General features: G+C 47.6%; 2 protein-coding genes across 2 annotated transcripts; one reads left to right on the top strand and one right to left on the bottom strand.

Moving 5' to 3' along the window:
• Positions 1-649: 649 nt before the first annotated feature.
• Hdhd3 (haloacid dehalogenase like hydrolase domain containing 3) lies at positions 650-3,875 on the top strand. The gene is made up of 2 exons (XM_026393349.2): positions 650-738; positions 2,688-3,875. Exon 2 carries the CDS (start codon positions 2,847-2,849, stop codon positions 3,600-3,602), a length of 756 nt encoding a protein of 251 aa, XP_026249134.2. The 5' UTR covers positions 650-738; positions 2,688-2,846; the 3' UTR covers positions 3,603-3,875.
• Positions 3,876-8,056: 4,181 nt separating this feature from the next.
• Positions 8,057-19,126, bottom strand: Bspry (B-box and SPRY domain containing). The gene is made up of 6 exons (XM_026393354.2): positions 18,926-19,126; positions 15,647-15,745; positions 12,627-12,857; positions 10,927-10,952; positions 9,803-9,927; positions 8,057-8,583 (listed from the first exon to the last, which is right to left on the bottom strand). The coding sequence occupies exons 1-6, from the start codon at positions 19,124-19,126 to the stop codon at positions 8,057-8,059; spliced, it is 1,209 nt and encodes a 402-aa protein (XP_026249139.2).
• Between the last annotated feature and the right edge of the window lie 6,343 nt (positions 19,127-25,469).

The raw sequence follows: 25,469 nt of genomic DNA, 5'->3' as shown, positions 1-25,469 counted from the left end.
AAAGAGGAGTGGAGGGGAGGAAAGAAGAATGAGGTGTGGAGTGGGGGAGCCCTTCTTTCCTCCCCACCCCTCTCACCCCTGAGCCTCCACCGCACTTACTACTCTCTCAACACGTCTTGTTTGTTTACTTGATTTTTGTCTGTCCCTCCCATGATCCCGGCAGGCAGGAAGCCTCTTGTTTCCCAATGCATCCTCAGTGAGGACCTGCGCAGGCACAGAGCAGGCACAGGTTTACTAAGCAGCTGGTGAATGAATGTCAAGTTTTTTGAAATGACAACGCACTACTTTTGCAAAATCAAGTCTTTTCTTTCTTTCTTTCTTTTTCTCGAAAGAATTTTTTAAAGCCTCTAGGTTACTGTGGAGGACTCTACCCACCCTCAGGGTGGCAGCGCAGAGAGAACGAAAGGGTGCACGGTGACGGTGAGACGCGGGCTGGAGGCGGAAGAGCGCGGGATAGGAAGCCAAGGAGGTGCTGGGAGGGGACGAAGGGGCGGGGCGGGTGCAAAGTGACTAAAGGGGGGTGGAGGGGCGCAGCAAGAACAGGTGACTCGCGGAGCGCCGCCAGGGTTGACGAGAGGAGGGCGGGACGAAGAGGCGGGGCGAGAGGAGGAGGGCGGGGCGAGGGGCGGGGCGAGGGGCGGGGCGGGAGCTTGAAGTCCGCGGAGCGGCTGCGAGCTGTAAGCGTAGCCGAGCCGGGAGGATCTGCAGCGGCCCTCTGGCCACCTTCTCTGCGAGCAGGTAGGTGCTGGGCCCCGGGATAGGCGCCGAGCCGAGGGAGCGCACTGGAACCGGGAAGGGGACCCAGGCCTAGTCGCGGACCCTGGGACTCTCGCGCTCCGGGCCACGCAGCACACGCACTGCAGCCGGGTAGATTTTGCTTGAACTCCCGGCACCTGGACGTTGCTCCACCGAGCCCCGGAGGAAGGGAGGGAGGGTGAACCATTCCGCCTGTAGCCCAGAGCCCCCAGCCCCAGATTCCAAAAATGGAAAACTCTGTATATCGTTCTGGTTCCGGTCTTAGCTGAGCTAATGGCGCCCTGTGCTATTCGGGACAAGTTCCCGCCCCTCACTGGGCCTCCATCTGCCCACCTGCAAAATGAGAGGCTCTTTGAGTGGGTCTCTCCAAGCTCCTGGCAGACAAATCCACTTCCTTGTCTCACTTTCTTGAAGACTGATCCCCAGATTCACCAGTGTGCCCCTCCTTCAGCGACAGCTTGATTGCTCTGTGAACTCTGACCCCTTGGATTCAACTGAATAGCATATCTGGAATCAGCTCTGTTTAGGAAAGAAGCTGCTTGCAGCCCCTGTTCACCAGCCTGACAAATGCATTTCCTATGCTTTTAGTCAGTTATTTTTTCATGGCTGAGCCTAGGCAGGATGAAGGAAGGATGCAGAAACCAGGCTCAGGAAGGGTTAAGAATAGAAGCAGGCTACTCTGTCCTGGTGTCCTGTGATATACAAGTTCACCAGAATGAAGTGCTTTTTAAGATCCAAATGTGTCCAAGCATCCTGCAGAGGAAGGGAGCACTCACCAGAGGTTCTAGAAGTTTGGGTTCTAGTCCTGACAGTGTTTATTGGCTTACTGGGACCTTAGGCTGGTAACTGTCCCTCTGACTCAGTCTTCTCCGCTCAGCAGCCAGGATGTTGGTCAGATGGTCTGAAAGGGCCCTTCTGTCTTTGAACATTGGTAGTAACGTTAATAAAGATCATAATTGTTTCCTTACTTTGATCTGTAAGACCTTGCCTTAGGTGGACAATCTTTGTAAGTACCAGACTTTTATTGCACTTGTCATTTCTACTGCCAGGAACACTTAACCACCTCCACTTCCTGCACATTTGCTCTTCAGATCTTCACCAAAATATCACTTTCTTAGGATGCTCCCTACTTCAAAGACTAGGGGTTTTCTTCCCCAATGTGATCTGTGCCCCTCCCAAACCTGTTCTAGTGATACAGCAATGAGGGCTGGGCTTTTAACCTTGCCACATTGACCTGCTCTAGGTCTCTGAGCTCACACATTATACCTGTGTTCCTTTTCTACCATGAGTCCCCCTCACCTCCATCCATATTCCCTGAGGGCCCAACTAACATCAGTTTGGGTCTCTGAATTTATGTCCCCATGGTACGTACATACTGACTTCATTATGCTTCATTAAGTGCTTGTGTACTTCTTTGTCTAATATCTGAGGCCCCTATTCTTTTTTCCCCCCAGTACTGGGAATGGAACCTAGGTCCTTGCATGGCTAGGTAACAAGCACTCTACTACTGAGGCGTATGCCCAGGCCTTTTTTTTTTTTTTTTTTTGAGACAAAGTCCCACTAAGGACCTCAAACTTGTAATCCTCCTGCCTCAATCTCCCAACTAGCTGGTATTACAAGCATGCACCACTGCAGCTGCCCTGTATCCCCTCTTCTTTAGTGCCTATAAATGCCACAAAGGCAGGAAACCTGTCCTATTGCCCAGCATCTAGCTCAAAGATGTACCTGAAAGTTTGTTTTGGGATGAATGTGATATACACTCTCATTTAGCCCAAGATTTTGTAAGGTTAATGTCATTGTGTTCCTCTTACACAGGAGACAGGGATTCAGAGTGACTTTCCTAGGGTCACACATTGGCAGCACTGATGTGAAACCAATGTCTCTAACAGCAGGGCCTTGACTTCAACCTCACCTGCTATTTCTCATTCTAGGATCTTATGCTGTGAAGACGTTTCCAAAGTGCCTTAGGTCAAGCAGAAAATCTGACCCACAGGCCGGGAAAGAAAAGACTGTTAGGTTGTGGAGGGGTAGTCTTGTCCAGCTCATTATCTTCCTGGACTGTGGGACCCAAGGTGGACTTGTCCTTCTCCATGGCACACCGGCTGCAGCTACGTCTCCTGACATGGGATGTGAAGGACACACTGCTCAGGCTTCGGCATCCTGTAGGGGAGGAGTATGCCACCAAGGCCCGGGCCCATGGGCTGGAGGTGGAGGCCACAACACTGGGACAAGCCTTCAGCCAGGTGTTCAAGGCTCAGAACCACAGCTTCCCTAACTACGGCATGAGCCATGGCCTCACCTCCCGTCAGTGGTGGCTGGATGTGATCCTGCAGACCTTCCACCTGGCAGGTGTCCGGGATGCCCAAGCTGTGGCCCCCATCGCTGATGAGCTATATGAAGACTTCAAACACCCCTACAACTGGCAGATATTGGATGGAGCTGAGAACACCCTGAGAGGGTGTCGCAAGCGGGGTCTGAAGCTGGCAGCAGTCTCCAACTTTGACCACCGGCTACAGGACATCCTGGTGGGTCTTGGCCTGCGGGAACACTTTGACTTTGTGTTGACTTCTGAAGCTGCTGGCTGCCCCAAGCCAGATCCCCGCATTTTCCATGAGGCCTTGCGGCTTGCTCACATGCAACCAGCAGTAGCAGCCCATATTGGGGACAATTACCTCTGTGATTACCAGGGGGCTCGGGCTATAGGCATGCACAGCTTTCTGGTGGTTGGCCCAGAGCCTCTGGACCCTGCCATCAGGGCTTCTGTACCTGAAGAACATATTCTTCCATCACTGTCCCATGTCCTGCCTGCCCTTGACCGCCTGGAGGGATCAACCCCTGGGTTGTGAGTCTGGTGAGGAAGTATCTGGGCCAAAATAAACATTGGAGACTAGGAGCCCTTTCTTTCTTCCCAGATATGGACTGTGTTCTTCCCCTGCAGCCTCCAAACCTGTTCTGATGATAACAGTAACAAGGGCTGGGCTTTTAGCCTTGCCACACTAACCAGCTCCAGGTCACAGCTCACTCATTCACTCCTGCGTTCCTTTTCTCCCATGAGTCCCCCTCACCTCCATCTGGATTCTTTGAGGGCCCAAATAGTTTCAAAATCAAGTACTTTCTAGGACTGGGAGTGTGGCTCAGTGGTAAAGTGCTTGCCTAGCATATATGAGCCCTGGATTCTATCCCCAGCACCACCACCAAAAAAAAAAAAACAGGCATTTAAAAACTTTTAGTAGCAAGGTCCTTTTGTCATTGGAGACCTAAAACCCTATTATGAAATAATAATAATTTGAAGCAGAATTCTTATTCTTATTATTCAACCTTTGAGACCCACCTCCTCACCAAGCCTGAGTTTATAACTTAATTTGATGCTAAGCTGCCGCAGTCTGGCTGGGCACAAAATCACAAGCCACTCACAGCTTTGTAGATTCAAACAGCAATTCTTTGTTCCCGAACTCACACCGGCCCTCTACAAACACGTTCTGGGGAAATTCATGTTCTTCTTCCAAATTCACATACTCCACCAGGCTTTGAATCCCAAATACTTTCTCAACCCCACGAGAACTCAACGGGAACTCAAGGATCCGGCATGCTGAGGCAGCAGGATATGCCCTATTCCCCGAAGGGTACACCTTAAACCTGGAACCGCCCTAAACCCAAGGAGCGGGATACTCCCTAAAACCTGATCCATCCTAATCCAGTAGGATCCTCCTTAAACCCGGATCCACCCTGGTCCTTGAGCAGGGTCACCTTTCTCAAGCATACATGCAATGTCAAGTACGCTGGCAAGGAAATTTTGATGCGTCATTCTGTAAAGGTAAAACTTCTAAGCTGATTCTAAGCCGCAGAGCCTGAGTTAAAGTGTAAAAGACCAGGCATCCTAAAGTTTCCAAAGTGCAGGGATTGGGTTAAAAAGTAAAAGACTAGGTATTGTTAGAGTCCCTCTGCTACCCCCGAAACCTGTAATCCCTGTAGCTGTTAGGACAATACTGGAACTGCCCAGTAAATATTTCCACTGACTTTCTGGTTGTTTAATAGCTAAGGGTTCCGAGTTGCTTGGCACGTAGGCATTGCAGGACCTAAACCAATCAGTTTGAATGTGTACCCCACCTAGGAGCACCAATCACCCCTGCCCAAACTGTTCCCGCCAATGTATGTACTAATCATGACTCAGAGATGTTGTTCAATTTTCCCGTGCCTCATGATGATTTGTTCTGATGTATGCAAAGCCCACTGCCCTCTCCAAAAAGTGTACTTAAGCTCCACTTGACCTCTGCTCTGGGCTCTGGGCTCATCTCCCTTCTTGAGTGAGCACAGAGTCCCAGCGCGCTGGAACGGATCCCTAATAAATTTCCCCCCTGCGATTGCATGAAGTGAGTCTCTTGTGTGGTCTCTCCCTCCGACGCTCCGCTGCACCCCAACAATTCCTACTTGGCAATGGCTCTCAGCACTAAGCCATTGCTGTAGGACACTGAATAGTCTAAACAGGAAATTTGACGTAAGAAACAACCATGATTAGTCACAGAGTTAGACTGATGGCTATGCCTGCCCTGTGTTAGGTACTCTGCTAAGTTCTCAATGTGACCCTTGAAGCTCCCAAGTGGGCATAACTATCCCACCCACCCACCCACCCCCCTTTTTTTTTCAAATAAAGAAATGGAGATTCGGGGGTTAGGTGACATGGTAATGCAGCTGCAGTCAGCATGCGCAGGAACCAGGGTTCCAATTTAAACCCATCCAATCCCAAAGCCCATTGACTTGGACCACTAGGTTTCAAGTGGACAGGGAGCCTTGTCACATAAAACAGTGCAGTAGAGATCCTGGGAGAAGAGGAACGTCATCATGAGCAATGTCATTCCTAAAGAGCACCCTAGTCACAGGGGCCAGCATGGGGGTAGGAGATCAAGGGAACAAGGACAAGCTCAGGACGTGGGGAAAGCAACTGGAGGCTGAAAGAGTAGGTTGGGTTTTAAAACTCCATGTCTCTTCCTGCCTCACCAATGCACTTGTTTTCCAGATCTCTCTGCCTTGCCCAGTGCCAGGCACAGGTTTTAACCATAGACTTAAAAACAGGCAGGCACAAATGTGTGGGTTCTGGTGCCAGTGGACAAGGAGGGCTCTGGACAGAACCTTAAGCTGGTGGTGAGGTTGGGCAGAGGTTTGAGGGGACATTCCTGCAGTGTGCCCATGACCTGTGAGGGCTCTGTGGGAGGTGGAGGGAGCAAGGTATGGGGGCCGTCCAGTGCCAAAGAGGAGAGGGTGGTTTTGACCCAGATTTCTGGGCAGGGGCTGTGCCCAGGAAAAGGTGGGAAAGACCCCTTCAAACTTGATCAAACCATTTGTGTCTATCTTTCTTGGGCCTGGCACCAAGACCAGGTGACTCAACAGTAATGCCCAAGTGTCCCAGCAATGAAGACACAGGTCATGAACTTTAGTCTCAGAGCTGCAAGGGCCTTGAAGATCATCTCCACCTAGAGTTGCCAACCAGAGGCCTGTGGGTTTAATCAGCCCAGTTTCTTTAAGTAAACTGTTAAGCAATCTAATGAGAGTTCTCAAAAAAAAAAAAGGGCAGGGATGTGACTGAGTGGTAAAGCGCTTGCCTAGCATGCATGAGGCCACAAGTTCTATTCTGGCACTGGAATAAAAAAAAAAAAAAAAATCTTTTTTTTCGACCTCAAGATGGGGATTTTTTTCAGCTTTTCTCCGAAGACCTCTGCCCCCATCCATTCTGGGGCCACATTAATGCATGGCCAGAAATGGCTGAGGCAGAGGAATAGTTGTCTTTGAATCTTAGACTATTTTATTTCATTGTCCACTGACGCCAGCGACCTTACTTTATGACCTCCCCTGATTAAGCAGTGATTTTCAAACAGTGATTTTCAAGTGGGGAGGGCTCTGGTTCACATCCTCTTTGAACCCAGAGCCCTATGTTGCAGGTAGTATTTTGTTTTGTTTTTGCAATGCTAGGGATAGAACCCAAATGGGCCTCTCACATACTAGGCAAGAGCTCTACCACTGAACTCCAGCACCAGCCCTGATAAAGCTTTTTTTGGTACTGGGTATTGAACGGGGGTGCTTTACTACTGCACTACATCCCCAGCCCTTTTTATTTTTCATTTTGAGGCAGAGTCTCCCTAAATTACTGAGGTTAGCCTTGAACTTGCAATTAAATGTGCCTCTGGAGTTGCTGAGATTACAGGAGCATATCACCATGCCCAGAGTAAGGCTGCTTTTTAAGAGTGTTCCTGAATAAAAGTTTGAAGAACACTATTCTTGGGTCAGCTCATGAAGGAGAACACTAAGGGCTTTGCCCTTGATCCCAGTAAATGTCTGCAGAGTCTTTCGGCTAGGCCTCGCTGTGTGTGAGGGTTAAGACTGAGCCAGCACAGTCTGTAGCCAATTACTAACAAAGAACATACAAGAAGTCTTCAAGTCTTTTAAGACCTTTAATCATGTCCATGTTCCCTAAGGTCAGTCCTCAGTTCTTACTTGAAGCTCTTTTAGACCTGAAACTCTTACCCTAGGTCTTTAAGTCAGAGGGGCACTCACCAGTAAATGTTTCAAGGGAAACATTTACTTATTCCAACCATTAACACGGGTGGGCACAAGCTGGCGCTCAGCCTCTGGGTCTGGGGCAAATGCCCATGGCTGTGCTGCCGTTAGGTTTCCTGGAGGTAGGATCCCTCAGTCTTCTGAGCCAGGGCAGGACCTGGGCATTCCCAGGCCAGACTATTCTGCCCAAGAACAGCCTCACAGAAGTTCTAAATCTCTTCCAGGTGGTCCTTGTGTACTAAAAAAATATTTTCTCATTGTGCCATGTCCTGAAAAAGATGGAGAAGTACTGAACTAAGAGGACAGTCTTCAGCCATAGGCTTCTCTGCAGAGAATCCCTTCCATATGTGAGAAGCTGGGGGGACGGGGCTGAAGTGCTTCTCCAGAAACTACATCTGCCCAGTCACCTGTCCATCTGTCCATCCACCTACTCACTCACCATATAATTACTGCTCCCTCATTATGCACCAGATACCATGCTGGTTGCCAGAGATAAAGTGGTGAAGGAGACACCTCACAGGGGCAGATGCGTGGTAGACTGGGAGTAAAGTCCCAGGAGCCAGAGACGGCCAGGATTTAAAGGATTTGTCCAGGTCTGAAACAATATCTACTGCTCCTGAAGCTGCCCACTGGGCATGGACCCTGCTTCCCTTAGAAACCCCACACCATTTGGGGAAAGGACATCCAGTAGATATGTGGCCTGGCCTGAGAAGGTGATGGGAGGTGGAGCTGGCCTCCCTGTGGCCCAAGGTCAGTGGATGATGGAAATCGTCTGGTGGGCCACAGCGAAGACTGGGCGGAGGGGCCGAGGGAAGGCTGTGCGGTAAGAGTAGAGCACGGTGCCCGAGGCCGGCTCGAAGAAGAGCAGCTCTTGTGCCTGCAGGTCCAGCAGCACGCCCAGCTGCGCGGGGCACTGCAGCAGCCCCAGGGGCTCATGCCGCCCGTTGTGCGAGAAGCAGAACTCCTGATCATAGCGGGAAAAGACCCAGGAGTAGGCATTGTGGCCCAGGCGGCAGTCACTACCAGAACCCTTGCGGGGCAGCTGGCTTGAGGCCACGCCCACTTTATAGGCACAACTGTTCTGGACATTCACCATCCAGGCATGGAGCCCTTCCTGGAAGGAGGTGGCAGCCAGAGCATTGGGCCAGTGGTCGAAGCGCTCTGGGCCATCTGCACAGGCCTTGGACTTCTTGGCACTGAAGGTCAGGGTCCTTCGATCATCTGACAATTGCAGAGAGGGGCTGATAGTCTTCTCATCAATGCGGATGTCCTCCATGCCTGCCAGAAAGAATTCTGAGTCATCCAGGCCCCTCCCAGAAAGCCCCATCCTGATCCCATAAGGTAGCAAAGAGATTTCTCATCACTCACTGGCAGTCAGACTCAGACAAGCCATTTACTCTCTCTGAGCCTCAGTTTCCTTGTCTGTAAAACAGCTATCAAATAGAATATCACAGGGTGGTCATGAACATTAAATAAAATTTTAAAAAATACATGTGAAGTGCCTAACATGTAAGTGCTCGATAAACTGTACCCATGGTAACAGCAGTTATTACTAGCTGAAGATTTCGATTGTAAACTTTGACAGAAGTAAGGCAGAAAGAGCAGTGAGTTGCTCAGGGTTCCATGCTGAGTGGGAGGCAGGGTCAAATGAAGACTCAGCATTTTGTTGGTGCATCTAGCACAGGTCATACTGATTGCTAGCTGGTCATATCTGTGTCCTCCAGATATGACTTACCCTGGAGACAGAGCTCCTGAAGCTAGGAAGCATGAGACATGCAGTTTTCAAAAGTTAATAGGCTGCTGAAAACTCAGGTGCCATCTGACACTAGAACCTAGTGTAGACAAGCTATAGCTTAGGTCAAAAATTTAAGGATAATATGCAGGGGGAGGGTTAAAATAGAAAAAAGAGTCAGTCTACTAACCTAACCTTCCCGTGAACTGTGCAAAGACTACCACTGGAGTACAGAAGCTTCTATCCAGCCTTGAAGAAGCCTGCTTTGAGACCCCCATGCTAAGTGGGAATCCCTGGAGGTAGAAGACGGCGTCACGTTAACCTGTGTGGCCCTAGGATGCAGCACAGAGCCAGGCCCACGGTCAGTCTGAGTCTCTGTAAAGCGCATGGATGAGACAAAGCCAGGCAGTGTCCTCCCTGGTCCATCTGCCCTCCAGCTGGCCATCGGTTATATTTTCTTAAAGAGAAAACTGAGGTTTCCAAGAAATCATAATGAGCTGCCCTAGAAGGGCAGAAAGTAGGAGGATGTGCTTTACAGGAAGAAAATTAATCCTAGATCCAACCACAGGGCAGACTGGTCTAGCAATGAGAGGGACCTGGCCCAGCTACTCAGCCCTGTCCACAGCCACAGCCCCCTGAGCAGCCAACTTCAGGCACCACAGGTTGCCTGAGCTACTGTTCCAGAACAAACCCCAGGCAGACAGACAGACAGACAGACAGAAGCCCAATTGCTCCTGAAGGTGTCAGGCTTTTGCAGCTCCTAACCTGAGAGAGAACCAAGAACCGCCGTTGCCCAGAGCTGGGTCAGTAGTGGACTCCAAGTGCACTTCTCATTAAAGTTTAATTTTTCTGATTCCTGGGGATCCAAAATGCCCTCTGCTTCCTCGGTCCTTATGCAGGGGGAAAAAAAAAAAAGAGATTCAAGAAGCTTCTGGAAATACACCTGGATCATTATGGGGTGAGTGGAGAAGGAGAGAAGTAAAATTCTCCTACTAACACAGTGACATCAAGACTGGCAGCCAGCCAGGTATAGTGGCGCATGCCTGTAGTCCCAGCTACTCAGAGCTTGGGAGGCTGAGGCTGAAGGATCACAGGTTCAAAGCCAGTCTCAGCAACTTAGTGAGGCTGTAAGCAACCTCATTTAGACCCTGTCTCTGAAAAAAGAAATTAAAAAGGGCTGGGGATGTGGTTCAGTGGTTAAGTGCCCCTGGGTTCAATCCTTGGTATCAGAAAGAAAAAATATTTAGCAACCAATTCCACCCAGAAGCCACTAAAGGGGATCAAACCGGGGGCCTGGTACATGTGAGGCAAGCACTCTACCAACTAAGCTATATCCCCAGCCCCTCTAAATACATTAAAAAAAAAAAAAAAAAAAAAAGGGCTGAGGATGTGGCTTAGTGGTCAAGTGTCCCTGGGTTCAACACCCAATACAAAAAAAAAAAAAAAAAAACAGAAAGAAAGCTCATGGTGGTCTGAGGGTGAGGCACAGCACTTGCCTAGCATGAAGAGCTGCTGGGTTCAATGCCAGAACTGCAAAAAACAAAAAAAGTTTTTAAAAGCCCATGGCGAGGGCCTGGGGCTGCAGCTCAGTGATTGAGCACTTTCCTAGCATATAGGCCCCAGTTCAATCCTCTCCTGAAAAAACAACAAACCAAAACAAATAAGCAATCAAAAAGAGTCCATGGCAAGGCTCTGGTTAATAAGTATATGTTCAGTGCTCCTCCGTGTGGGTCTAAAGCAACTGTCTAGACCAGGGGCAGGAAGCCCTGACCATCAAGCCATCCAGGGATGTCACTCAGTCGCATGCCTGACACTTTCTCCAAAGAGCAGAGACTGGGGAGAGGCCTAGGGTCTGTGACTACCTAAGCAAACCTCAGGACCATACTCACCTCTCAAAAATCTCCTGCTCCTTTTGCTGCAAAGAAAGAAAACAATGTCAGACTTGGCACCAGACACCCAGCAGGCAGTCAAAACTTGACTGCCTTGTAGAGAGGGTTCCATGTAGACACAGACTCTAGGACCAAAGCTCCTACTCCTTCCCCTAAAGCCAAAATCAAGTTGTATGGGTTGCTTTTCTCCCACTCATCCCCGTGACACATGCACAGGATGAATCACTCTACTGCTCCTACCCCGGGGTATCCTGGGTTTCCCTCAACTCCACTTCAAGACCGTCGTCCATTTGCCAATATCCCCCATGAAGACTGTCAGCTCCTGGACAGCTGAGACTCTCTAGATCCTCTATTGTGACTGTCCCAGTGTCTAGGACAGAATGTGCTCTGTACAGGGAAGCTGTGTGACTTGTGAAAGCACAATGCAGGGCAGTCATGGAAACTGCCCTACTGAAAATGCAGTGGGAGGGCCCAGTTGTTCCACATTCTCCTTCCTCTGCTTGGCCTTTACCTCCGATGTCACACTGTCCCTTCAAAACTAAAGGTATCTGTATATCTACACAATATTCTGAAAGATTACAAGCCAAATGTTAATCATGGTAATTTCTGGCAGGATTGGAGATGAGCTGTGTTTCATTGGAGCCCTCGTCAGCTCCCTCAAGTGCAGCGTGCCCTCGGCACACTCCTGAACTCTCTCCACCTTCCACTTCCTTTCCCATGCGACTCTTATCACTTCTACATCACTTCATCCAGCAAGCCTTCACTGACCCTTTCCTTCCCCCAGCCCAGATTGTGAGGTCCCTAGCTCTGAGTGATTACATATCCTTTAACATCCCAGTTCTCAATTTACATATTCATCTTCTTCATAAGGCTGGGAGCAATTGGCAGCTGTATTCTGAAACTCTGCCCCATAGGGGCATGCCTAGCATGAAACAGTAAACATTTGTGTACTACTGAAAGAATATCACTACCAGCTGCCCCAAACCCTCTTATAATTTGATTTTCTGGCCTCATGTTAAAGAAGAAAATATTCAGTGGTACTTATTAAAGCACAGTATGGAAGACTTATTCAGGAACATGGAGATAGGTACAGGAACCATTGCAACCAGGAAGAGATTGGGCTCAACTCTGAATTCAACATGGGCAGGTGGGAATTCACAGCCCAGGAACATCTTGGAAGTCAGTGAATGGAAAATTACCAAGAGGAAATATAAGGATAAGGGGAATTTTGGCTAAATCAACTTATTAGGACTCTTGCTAAAGACAAGCCGGGATGATCAGACATCATCTGTAGATGATGGAGGATGAGAAGCCCAATTAGGTATTGAGAAAAATCAGAAATCAAGAATGGGTCTCAGTGGTAGAGCGCTTGCCTAGCATGCATGAGGCACTGAGTTCGATCCGTGGCACCCCATAAAAATAAACAAATAAAATAAAGTTATTTTTAAAAAAATAAAAAGAATGAAGGGGTTCTGGCTAAACTGACTTAGCGGGATTCTTTTGCTAAAAGTAGATTTTACAAAGAAGTACACAGATGGGCCTAGGAGAACATTCAGAAGCCAGACTAAAATTTAGCCAAGCAAGTAATCTTTGTCACTCAGCCCTGCTTCAAATCCTCTTTGCCACGCACCTCCTACCAATAAACATTTCCAGTGTTTTCAAACTCTGGGGCGTCTGGACTTCACCCTTGCCTGACTTACAATCAGCTGGAAGTCATCCAGATGGGTGAGCATGTCCACTAGGCTGGTGCGGATGGTGTCGAGCTTCTGCAGAGCCTCGGCCCAGTGTACCCGCTGGGTCAGGATGCTCTGGTGGGCCCGCTCCTCTTCGCCATGCACCTGTTCCAGTAACCGCTGCTCCTCGCTCTCGCACAGACTCCTCACCAGGCTCAACCGCTGGATAACCAGCTCCCGTGCTGAACTGGCCATGCTCTGTCACGGAGTAAAATGAAGAATAAGGTCCTGGCAATGTCTCAGTCTGGATTAGAGCGTTTGGGCTCAGAAGGAGGGAGTATGAGATGGACTAGCAATGTCCACAATGGACATGCCAAGGGGAATGACAGTGTTGAAGCGATTTACTTCACATCCCAGCCTTAGACTTCCAAAATATGGTTTAGGGGGAAAAAATTAAGATCCAGATGACAGGCTGTACCTCATGAGGCCATGATCACAGGATGAAGGAACTGGGCAGGATGTGGAGATCAACTGGAACCACCTGCTTATTGTCACAGTTGGGAATAGCAAGGCCAAGGGACCAAAGTCAGAGAATTACAGAAGAGCCTATAAAGTCCTCCCTATTTCACTATGTAGAAGGACAGAAAGCATTACTTCCTAAGACTGTTCCAACTAATTCCTAATAGTTTTTATCTGCCACAGAAGAGACCTGAAAGAAATTCCCAGCCAAAGAAATTACTGAGTGTCTTCTAACTCCTGGCACAGTGTCTGACATACAGTAGGTACCCAAATATTCACTGGATGACTGAGTGGGACATTTTTCCTGACAATCACGAATCTTTCTTGGAAGCATGCACATGACAAATGGGTGGCAGAGCAGGGACCAGGACCCAATTCTCTTGATTCTCAGGCCAACTGTATTCTCCAACACCAATGCCATCGGATAACCAATCCTCCCCAAAGGCATCAGTTGCAAAAGCACCTGCACTTGTACTCTTGCCAGAAAACAGAGCAGAACTGCTTTCGTGTCAGAGAGCCAGGGACACCCAGCCACTTTCCTGTGTCCTGTCCCTGAAGGCCTGCTTTGTACAGTGCAGGAAATAGTCATGCCTGTTTGACAGAAGCTCCTCAATTTTGGGGAGAAAAGAGTAGCCTAGTGAATCTGCGTGGGTATGAACCACTGTCTTCCACCTGGGCTATTATAACTGTTTTCTAATTGGTGTCCCTGCTTTTACTTTTGCTGTCCATAGTCACGGCTCAATATATCGGCCAAAATGTTTTTCTTTAATCTTAAATTATAGCATTTACTCTGCTCAAAAATTTCCTATGGTTTCCTATTGTACCCACAATGAAAGGCAAAGTCCCTGCATGGCCGATGAGGATACAATCCCACTCTCCTCTCCCGCTGCCCTTGGGATCTCATCTCCTCCTGCCTCCCCCCCTGTTTACTCTGTATCAGCCTCCCAGGCCTCCAGGCTGCTCCTCCAACAAGGGCTTCTGAACTTGCCCTCTTTCTTGAGCACTCTTCCCTCAAATGTGTGGTCTGTTCCCCCACCTCCTAGGTGTTAGTACAAATATCAGCCTCCTTAATGAGGTCACTTACGATCACAGCACATGTGGCTGCAACCCCTATCCTCCGAACATCCTATCCCCTTCCTATTTTACATTTCCCCTTATCAGGTATCACCTTCTGATGCAATATGTTTTTATTTGTTATTGTCCCTTTCTCACAACAAGAATGTAGGCTTCATGAAAACAGGAACTTTTATATAGTTTGTTCACCGTGGAATGCCTAGCACATAGGATAACAGTGTCTAGCACATGGTTAGTACTCAAAAAGAATTTGTTAAATAAATGAATGATAAAATGTTGGAAGGTTCCCCCTTAAAGTTAGGATCTGCTATAGTAGCTTTCAATCAACATTGTACTAAGATCATAACCAGTGCAATAAGACAAGAAAATAAAAAGGATGAGCAGGGGGGCAGGCAGGTTGAGGGGATTAAGACATGGAGATCACCATGCAAACTAAAGCAAAGATGAACAGGGTAGCTGCCTGGACTCCTAGCAGCTTTTTGGTTCCTGATACTAGTTCCGTTTAAGCTTCAAGGATTCATATACCCTGCCAGGAAATTCCGTTTTATTTATGCTAATTCGACTGGGTTCTGTTTCATGAAATTAAAAGAACTTTGATTAGGTCAGTGACAAGTCTGCTCCAGGTATTATGGCGGAAGGAGGGAGGGTATGTGCAGAAACAAAAGCATAGCCCCTTCCCTGAAGGGCATATTGAGAGTGAAGACACAGCAGTGGCAATAAGTCCACCAAGGAAAGGACTGACAGTGGATGTAGGAAAAGAGGCACTGTTCTGGGCCTCTGAAGGTCCAGGTCATAGAACTGACTCTCTCAGGAGGCAGTGTGGCCTTGGGCAAATCAATTAACCTCCATGGAACCCAATTCCCCATGTATAAATAGGGATGTCACTGCTACCCGCTGCATAAGATTATCATATGGAATACTCAGTGTCAAAGTCCCTAAATAATTTATAAGTCTGGGACTGAGTATGAAATAATCATATTTTACAGAATAATTAGATAATTAGAATGCTACTCTTGCCAGGCAAAGTGGCACATACCTGGAGTCCCAGCTACTTATGAGGCTGAGACAGTATAATCACAAGTTCAAAGCCAGGCTTGACAACTTAGCAAGACCCTATCACAGAATAAAAAATAAACAGGGCTGGGAATGTAATAAAGTAATAGAGTACTGCTTGATTAAAAAAAAAAACATGCTACCCTTCTCTCTACGCTAAGACACCCAAGAAAGTAATTTTCTAGCAGTCTTTGTATGCAATGTGGTACTAGAGACAAGCTTACTCTGTCCAGATGGCAAAATCATGTCTCAGAGAAATGGGAAACCATTCTTCCTGGACATCTGTCTTTGTTAGTACCACAATGAGTTTGTGAGGTTGGGAAGGGATCCTAGGCTTGTCTAAGTTCCTGGGGTTAGGGTCTTATCCTGGGGAGAGGGCACAGAGAGAAAGGAAGAATTACCACTGCTCTCTGGTTCTTCCCTGACAGGACCTCGGCCATGTACTTGGAGATGCCAGCACTCTGTAACTGCAGCCTCTCACACTGGTCCACGATCTTGTTCTGCAACACAAACAACCCTCATAGTGTCTTTGGCCATGCATATGAGCCATTCACTCATTCCGACGATTTTCCCCTTTTCCCCTACCTCAGCCACCCACTCCCATGGTCATGTCTATAACCGCATCATTATCAAAAATTATATTGTCTCCAAATCTTCATGTGAAGGATGCCACATCCTGCCCGCCACGTCCTATTCTCCTAGCTCACTAACTCTAGAGTGCAAGCTCAGTTGGGGTCACCAATACACTAGTCTTACCAAGTTTTGCTACCCATCATCCCTTTTGTAGCTTTCACCTCCTTTTTTAAAAATATGTTTATTTTTTAGCTTTAGGTGGACACAATATCTTTATTTTATTTTTTTAATGTGGTGCTGAGGATCGAACACAGTGCCTCACGCATGCCAGGCGAGTATGCTACTTGAGCCATATCCCCAGCCCTCACCTCCTTCTTTATCCCCACATCCCATGACCTATTATTATAATCACTTCCTCCCATACATTCTCAATCTTCCTTCATACCCAGCTGACTCTCCACACCTGCTCCTGAGCAGAACATGGCTTCTCAAACCACTCTCTCCAAAGTTTTCTCCATTCATGAAACAGCACCACGTTATCAAACTGTGACCCAGACCTTAAAAACCCAGAAGTTTCTCTCCAACCCCATGTCTAAATCATCAGTGAGTCTAATCAGCCCTCTCTCCAAAACCTGTGTCTTCTGACTACTTGGGATCACCTCCACTCCTGTTATTCTACCCAGATGACCATCATCTCTCACAGGAACCCTGTTAGGCCTGCAAGCAGGATTCCACTCTCAACCTCTACCCTCCTCGTTGGCTGCCTTTTGTAAGGAAGTCAGATAAAGCCATACCCTACTCAAAACCCTCCAATGGCTTTCCTGAGTATTCCTGGTGAGCCCAATCTTTCTACCTTAGCCAACAAGGGCCTACCTGACATGATTCTGCCTATGTCTCTAATGTCACCTCCTACCACTCTCCACAATGGCCTTCTTTATGTTCCTTAAGAACACCAAACTTGTCCTGACCTCAGAGCCTTTGCACCTTCCTTCTTTCTTCTGTAGTAGTCTCCATGTGTGGCTTCTTCACTCCATCCAGATATTACTTCTTTGAGTGCCTTTCCTGACATTCCCCCTCCCCTGATCTTTTCCTTGCTTTATTTTTCTCCCTTGAACTTGTAACTCTCTGATTATATGCTGTGTGTTTATTTTTACTGCTTATGTTCCCACCACTGGAATATAAGCACCATGACTTTGACCTGTTCTCTTCGTCCTACTCCCTAGAAAGGAGTTCCTGCACAAAAGGGCCCTAAATAAATATTTGTGGAATGAATGAACACCCACTGCCTTGACTGCAAGAGGGCCAGCAATTCACAGCTCCCAAAGCTACTAGCATCAAATATGGGGACAGGGAAGAGTTTCAGAAATGAGGCAAATGAGGCCCACAGAGAAGTGTCCCACTCCAAGTGACATGGTAAGGCCCTTGCTTTACTCTCCATCTTTCCAGATAACAGCTGGGGCACTCCCAAGCAGCAGTCCTTCCATGATTCCCCCTTAAGAGTTTTGCCTCATTCCATCTACTGAAAAGCAACTCAGTTATCTCTTCCAGGAAGCCCTCATAAATATTTCCTCCCACAAGTAGAAATTAGCCTGGCAATTCACAGGTGCAGATGCAAAGTCTTAGTACTGAACTGACTCAAGGAGGCTGTGATCAGCATGCACCACAGGACTGGGAGAACTGAGACCAGCTTTTGAAAAGCAACTTGGCAGGAATCCAGAAGGTAAGAGAGCTGTTGAACTGGTGCCGTTTTGATCCAGTTCAGTAACAGTCTTGCCCTGGTGTGAAATTTCTTTGCTGGAGAGATAGGGGATAGTGTGCTAAAGACATTTCTGCTCTAAATTGAAAGGGGTTGAGGGCAAAGCCCACCTCCCTTCAGGCAAAGGGGTGAATAGGAGAGGTTGGGGGAGAAGGGTCAGGTAAGATGCCCTGAGGCAGAGTACATTCCAAAATAAGCACCAGGTCTGCCACCTTGCTCCAGCCTTTACCACTTTCACCATTCAGAAATGCCCATGGCTACTTTTTAAGGTTTTCATGAAATTCTCCATCTCATTAGCATTACTTCCTCCCCCTAACCCCTGAAGCAAAGAGGTGGCTTTCTCTTGCCTAGTCAGTAAGTGCCCCGCCTCCAGCCATTGACAATTGGAAACCTAGAAGGAGTTACTGCCCTGCTCTGGGCCTCAGTTTCCTCATCTATAAAATGCTGAGTAGCACTGCCACTTCCAAGACTTGGTCTGGATGGAATGAGAAGACAGATGTTTAAGTACTTTGGAATTTGAGAGGTTCCTATTCCTAATGCAAGTTGATTATATCATATCATCCAAGTTTATTTTCATCATCGCTATTGTTGACAGGTAAGACCAATCAAGATGTCACTAAATAACTGAACCCCTGCTGGCCCTAGCACCCCGTAAGGTATGTGTATTACAGTCCACTCTAAGTAGGTGAAGTCCCCAGTGAGAGCACTCAAGTGCACAGCAGGGCTGAACTCCAGGGTGGGGTTGGGCGACTCCAATTGCAAGGAAATCCCCAGGGGCCACAGCTAAGATGGAAGGAGGGAGGAAGCACCAAAGTGACTGACTCTCCAATCTCAGCAGCTCAGAGGAGGGGTGGTGACAGGTGACCAGCCTGGAACCAAGCTGAAAGTGGAGGTGAGAAGAAATCTCAGGTGAAAGGGAATCTCCAGTTATCTTCCCCGCCCCCTCCCCATCCAGGTGACACCAGTACAGTCGAGGCCAATCCTGGAAGGGAAAAAGAACGCCTCACCAGGAAACCAGGAAAGAGGGGTGTGGGTCTGAATCCAGGGGTGAGGAAGGACCCACTTTTATCAAAGGTCAACTATAATAAACACATGCCACTATTATTATTATTGCCCCCAATTACAGATGAAGACACTGAGGCTCAGGGAGTTTTGTGACTCACAGGGAGCACGGAAGAGGGTGGGATTCGAACTCGGATCAACCCGATTCCAGAAGCCACACCTTCAACGGCCTCGCTCTACAGGCCAAACCACTGAGGAGCCCGACCCAGGCCGCCGGGTCCCTGCCTGTCCGGCCCTGCGCGCCACCGCCGCCCGGAGTCCCCCGCCTTCCGGGCCCACGCCCGCTCACCCGCAGCTCCTCGGCGCGCTGCTCCGCCCGGCGGATGCGGTGCCCCTCGCAGCGGCCGCCCACCCCGGCGCAGGCGGCGCACACGGGCCGCCGCTCGGAGCCGCAGAACCAGCTGAGATCCTGGCCGTGCTCGGGGCACAGCGGGCCCCGCTCGGACCCCGGTCCGAGCCCCGTCCCCGGCCCGGATCCATCCGCAGACATGGCCGAGCGCCGCGCGCTACGCGCTCCACCTGTCGCAGGTGCTGCTGGGCGGGGCCTCCCAGACCCCGCCCCGGCCCCGCCCCGGAGCGCCGAGCGCCCGGCTCCGCCTCCTTCCGCCCGGAGCCCGCCCTCTTGGCAGGCGTTGGGATTGCCGAGTTCGATCGTGTGGTGCGCGTGTTTTTAAAACAACAAACTTAAAACACCGAACCGTAACGAGACTGTAGGAAAATTTATTGCGCACTTACTAAGTGCCAGGCTTTTGCTAAGCGCTTTACGAGCATTCTTACCGGGTAATCCTTGCAACAGCCCTTTTTGAGAGGCCGTTTAGACAGTAGTTTAAAACTAGGCTGAGGTCACGCTGCCGGCTCAAAGCGCTCTTAGCGGTTCAGTGGCCTCGCCAGTAAAATGCGGGTGAGAGGACCCGCCTCGTAGACTTGGGCTGAGGAGTAAATGAACTGAAACTCAAAACAGGGCTACGTGTGATGTACCCCTAACCCCAGCTACTCCGGAGACTGAGGCAGGAGGTTCACCAAATCCGAGGCCAGCATCAACAATTTTAGTGAGATTCTGTCTCAGAATTAAAAGGTCTGGGCTGGGGTTGTGGTTCAATGGGAGAGCGCCTGCCTAGTACACGTGAAGCAGTGGGTTTGATCCCCAGCACTACATAAAAAAACACCAAATACGCAAAAAAAAATCTACAACTAAAAATATATATTTTTTTAATTAAAAGGTTTGGAGATGTAACCCATGGGTAAAGCACCCTGGGCTTGATCCCCAGTGGCGGGAAGGGGGATTACTATGATGAATACGTTTTAAATTGCATGATGAGGCCCAGTGAGAAGCGTCTAAGGTCGATTTTCCCCAAGTACAGTATTTGCATCCAGATTTTCTCAATTTGAATCTTTGGATGTTTTTCAATTAGCACTGAGGAAAAGTAACAAATATTTATTTTGAAGAAAATGGAATGTGTATATAAGCATGTAAAAGGGGAAAAAAAAAAAAAAGCCCACTTCAGAAAGAACTGCTAACATGTACCTGAATTATTTCAAGGCTTTTTACCAGTCTGAAGCCAGATTGAGCCCTCTGCTGGGGACCCAGGCCAGCCCATGGAAGGAAGCCCTGCTCCTCAAGCCCAGACTCCATCTGAAGGGATCTTGGCAGAGAGCTGGATAGACAGCTCAGCCAAAAGGGGAAGGGCCCAGGCCTTGAGTGTTGGAGAGCTTTCATAAGTTCATCTCCCCTGGACACAGGTGGAAGCAAAATCTGGAAGAGATCCTGAAGCTCACAGGGGCTCAGACACCTCTCCTGTGAAGTCCCTCTGAATCACACTACATAAAGGGGATAGAATCCATCACTCTGCAGCACGTAGGTTTAGTACCTGAGGGATAAAGGAGCTGCTAACAGCCTGGAACCACGCCCCAGCCGTGCTGAGTGGGGTCATCTTCCAGCATGGACACTGGTTGCCTCAAATAGACAAATATTACACCAGGTTACTAGAGAGAGCAGAGTGGAATATAAGGTCATTGGTTCCATCCCAACTTTACTACCTATAGCTGTGGGACCTTGGTTAGGTTACTTGATCCTTCTGGTCTCAGTTTCCTCATCTCTACTGTGGGAGTGATGAGGATAGTATCTAGCTTAGAGGGCTGCTTCAAGAGTTAAATGTGATCTTATCTGTGCTTAGCTTGGGAGTTTGACACACACTAGGGGCTAATGTTTTTATAATACGTATGAGAGTCTGTAAATATATTTGTAGAGGTTTCCAAATGTAAGTTTCTGTGAGGTTCTCTGGAGAGGTGGTAGTGTCCCTGGCACAGAAAGCAGAGAGAAAGATTATTGCATATCCCAGTGGGAGGGTGATGACCTCATAACACTTCCTCTGGGGGTGGGGGTGGAAATGGGCCATGATAATTAGAGACTGTGGTTAGAATTTTTTGTTTCATTTTGTTATAAATGTGAAGAGGCTGTGGGAGATATGGGGAGGAAGAAGCTGGGTGGTCCTTCGGGGAAAACTGGCTCTCTTTCTTGGGTGGGCCAGGTCTAGAAAGCCACAGCAAAATCACTAGACATGTTTCCAGGCAGAGGGACAAGCAGATGCAAAGGACTAAGATGTGAGTAGACACAGCGGCTCTGGAGGCTCAGGCAGGAGGGTCCTGAGTTCAAAGCCAGCCTCAGCAACTTAATGAGGCCCTGAGCAACTCAGCCAAGACCTTTTTCTAAAGGAAAAAAACAGAATTTTTTTTTTAAGGGTAGGGATGTGGCTCAGTAGTTAAGTAGCCCTGGGCTCAATTGCAGGTACAAAATTTTTTTTTTCTTAATTAAATACATAAAAATAAAGATGGCGGGGGCTGGGGTTGTGGCTCAGCGGTAGAGGGCTCACCTAGCACGTGCAAGGCTCTGGGTTTGATCCTCAGCACCACATAAAAAATAAAGGTATTGTGTCCAACTACAATTAAAAAAATAATAAATAAATTTTTTAAAAAATAAATAAAGATGGGAGTGGATTTACTTTTAGAAAGTCGAGTTTATCTGTTCAAGAAGTAAGGAAAGAACTGAAAAAGAAAAGGAAGGAAGGAAGGAAAGAAAGAGTGAGCAAGCTCCCAACACGTAACTGCTATATCAGCTACGTACGTGTCGTTAAACAAAGTTTATGGAAAGCAATTATTTTGGACTAGGCTCCAACAGACCAGACCAGACCAAAACAGAATCAATCATGCTCATGCTAAAGCATATAAAGTACACACACACACACACACACACACACACGCACGCCCTAGGGATAGAATATATTTCTTCCAAGGATCATGGTTAAAAAAGTTTGAAAGCTGCTTAGAGCTCTGCAGGGCTCTCTGGGATTACAGGCACTGGCACACTTGAACTTTTAAGGCTTGTATAGGCAGGACACCCTGAGCTGGGGACAGAGAAGAATGGACATCTTTGTTACCTGTTAGGCATTCAACAGATTTGTTGAGCACCTTCCTGTGTGCCAGTCCTTATTTTAAGACACTAGAAATACGAGAGTCAAGAAGAACAAAGTCTACTTCCATGTACCAATAAAACAAATGGATATGTAATATAATGTCAGTACTGATAAGAGGTATGGAAAAAATCAATCATTATATGATCAGAGAAAAAAATTCTGGGATGTCCTAAACTGAATTACAAAGGTTGGAGGCAACTAGGGAGGAGAGATGGAGGAAGTTAATCAGTTAACAAACTATAGGCCAATGTGTTAAAACCTTAACTCAGGGTTGCGGGTGCAGCTCAGTGGCAGAGCACCTGCCCGGCACGCGTGGGCCCCTGGGTTTGATCCCCAACATTGCAAAAACAAAACCAATTTAAAACCCCAAATCCTTAACTCAAATTCCATCATGACCCCCCAGGTACCACAGCATCCTGCTTAGAACCCAAACAGTTGGATGCACAAGCACTTCTCCCTGCTTCCTTGGTATAATCCCCTGCCTCTTCTCTATGTCCAATGTAGGTACAATGTAAACAATTTACATCTTCCTTCTCCAAGGTTTTTCTTTTTTTAGTTGTAGATGGACACATGCCTTTATTTAATTTACTTATTAATTATATGTGGTGCTGAGAATCGAACCCAGTTCCTCACACACGCCAGGTAAACGCTCTACCATTGAGCCACAATCCCAAACACCCCCATTACTTTTTTTTTTTTTTGGTACCAGGGATTGAACTCAGGGGCACTCAACACCGAGTCACATTCCCAGCCCTATTTTGTATTTTATTTAGAGACAGGGTCTCACTGAGTTGCTTAGCACCTTGCTTTTGCTGAGGCTGGCTTTGAACTCTCAAGATCCTCCTGCCTCACCCTTCAGAGCCGCTGGGATTACAGGTGCAATCCCACTTTGCACCACCTTGCCCAGCCTTACCCGAGGTTTTCTTTCTTTCTTCCTTCCTTCCTTCCTTCCTTCCTTCCTTCCTTCCTTCCTTCCTTCCTTTCCTTCTTCTTTCTTTCTTTCTCTTATTTTTTTAAATAATTTGTAGTTGAAGATGAACACAATAATTTTATTTATTTATTTATTTGTTTGTTTGTTTATTTATTTATTTATTTATTTATTTATTTATTTATTTATATGTGGTGCTAAGGATCAAACCCAGTGCCTTACACTTTCTAGGCAAGCACCCTACCACTGAGCCACAACCCCAGCCACCGAGTTTTTATTACTAAAAAAAGCTCTTAACTCTGCTCTTTCATCAATAATCCTCATACAATTTACATGGTGTGAAAACCTGCCTCAAGTATGTTTATAGATCTTCATTAGGACAAAGCATTTATTAGCACCTATGGTGGAAGCATATATATTCTCATAAAAATGGAATTAGTTAGTCATAGCAGTGAAACACATGGCAAGGTCACAGGTTTTGAGTTACTTTCTTTTTATAATTTTTTTTAGCTGTAGTTGGACACAATACCTTTATTTTACTTATTTATTTATTTATTTTTATTTGGTGCTGAGGATCGAACCCAGTGCTTTGCATGTGCTAAACGAGTGCTCTACCACTGAACCACAACCCCAGCCTCTTAAGTTACTTTTTAAGGTTGCCTTTTGCTTTTAAATTACTTGTAGAGCAAATGGATAATCAGACAACTTGCAGAAAAATGCCAAGTGCATAAACTTTGAGAATGAACAGATAGCAACCAAGAGAAAGAAAGGATTAGGGCTGGGGCTGGGGCTCAGTGGTGGAGCATTTGCCTAGCATGTGTGAGGCACTGGGTTGGATTCTCAGCACCGCATATAACTAACTAAATAAGTAAATAAAGGTCCATTGACAACTAAAAAAATATATTAAAAAAAGAAAGAAAGAAGGAAAGAAGGATTAATGGAAGTAACTCTACTGAGGTCAGTGTAAAACAGGATCATGGCCATGGGTGTCTCCGTGTATCGCAGAAGAGAGGTTAGTAGTGCAGGTGCACTAAGGTAAATCCTGGCCAGCCACAGACCCCAAGACCCACATTAACACTGGACTGACATGCAAATGAAGCTCCCCTGAATAGGCTGGCCACCTGACAGTGCTGGAGAGGACCAATGAGGACCAAAAACCCCACCGCTGGACCACCTGAAGGACTTGAACACCTGATTGGTGTAAAGTGCAGAAGGCAGACCCCAAACCTGCACAGTGGCACCTGCGGCACATGCGTAATCCCAGTGGTTTGGGAGGCTGAGACAGGAGAATAGAGAGTTCAAAGCCAGCCTCAGCAGCTGCGAGGCGACTCTAAATAAAATACAAAAGAGGGCTGGGGATGTGGCTCACTGGTCAAGCGCCCACCCCTGAGTTCAATCCCTGGTACCAGACCCCGTCCCTTCTCAGGGCCAACGTCCCTTCTCAGGGCCAACGTCCAGCAGTGATAAATTTAGAAGCAGCATTGTTTCCTTTGTCATTCTCTACTCAGTGACAACCAACTCTCCCTCTCTCAAAAATGCTTTCCCTCCCATCCCCCCCCCCTGCGGGTTTGGTGTGTGTGTGGTGGGGGTGGGGGTTAACCAGAGATTGAACCCAGGGGTGTTTAACCACTGAGCTACATTCCCAGACCCTTTTTAATATTTTATTTTGAGACAGGGTCTTGTTGAGTTAGATCCTCCTCCCTCAGCCTCCAATTTTCTAAACCGCTGGGATTAGAAAATCCTTTTTGCTTGAGCCTTACTTTACTTTGATCGTATTGATAAAGTTCTCTTGTACAACTTTTGGTGTCAGACTTTAAATTTTCTCTCGTTGGAACACAAGAACTGAGTTTGGAGCTCCACTCGGCTGTGATAATCCTGCTTTATACCCTGCCCTTTGACTTGCTTGTCTACAGTATTTGATTTGGGTTTTTATTTATTTAGTTATTTATTTTGTGGTGCTGGGGATTGAGCCCAGGGCTTGAGCATGCTGGGCAAGCTCTCTACCATGGAGCTAAACTCCAGTCCAAGGTTTGGTTTTTAAGTGAATATCTAGAAAGTCTTTTGGAAAGAACTCCGTTCCCCTGCCTCTCCCCTCCCTTGGGTCCACTCCTCAATGGCAAACCCAGCCTCCCTCCCTGCTTAGTGGGGTCCTGTGCCCATTCTAATCCAGTATCTATGGTGCCAGGCTGGGAGTCATTTAACCAGGGTTTGCACTGTTTCCTGGAGTAGCAATAAGGCTATCAACAATGTGGCTTCTTTTCCTCCTGTGATGTTTTCCCAGAAAACCAGCTTCAACTGCCACTGTTAAAATGACTTGGCAGCATGCCAATGCAGAAAAACTGAGAGCATATAACTCCCATGTAATGAAGTCCAGGCCCCCAAGGGGAGAGTCCTTTCTACTCTGGTCAGACCAAACCAGATGAGCCCAGATATTG

This window comes from Urocitellus parryii, chromosome 4 (assembly GCF_045843805.1).
Source record: "Urocitellus parryii isolate mUroPar1 chromosome 4, mUroPar1.hap1, whole genome shotgun sequence".
Taxonomy (NCBI): domain Eukaryota; kingdom Metazoa; phylum Chordata; class Mammalia; order Rodentia; family Sciuridae; genus Urocitellus; species Urocitellus parryii.
This window is presented reverse-complemented; position numbering and strand designations above follow the sequence as displayed.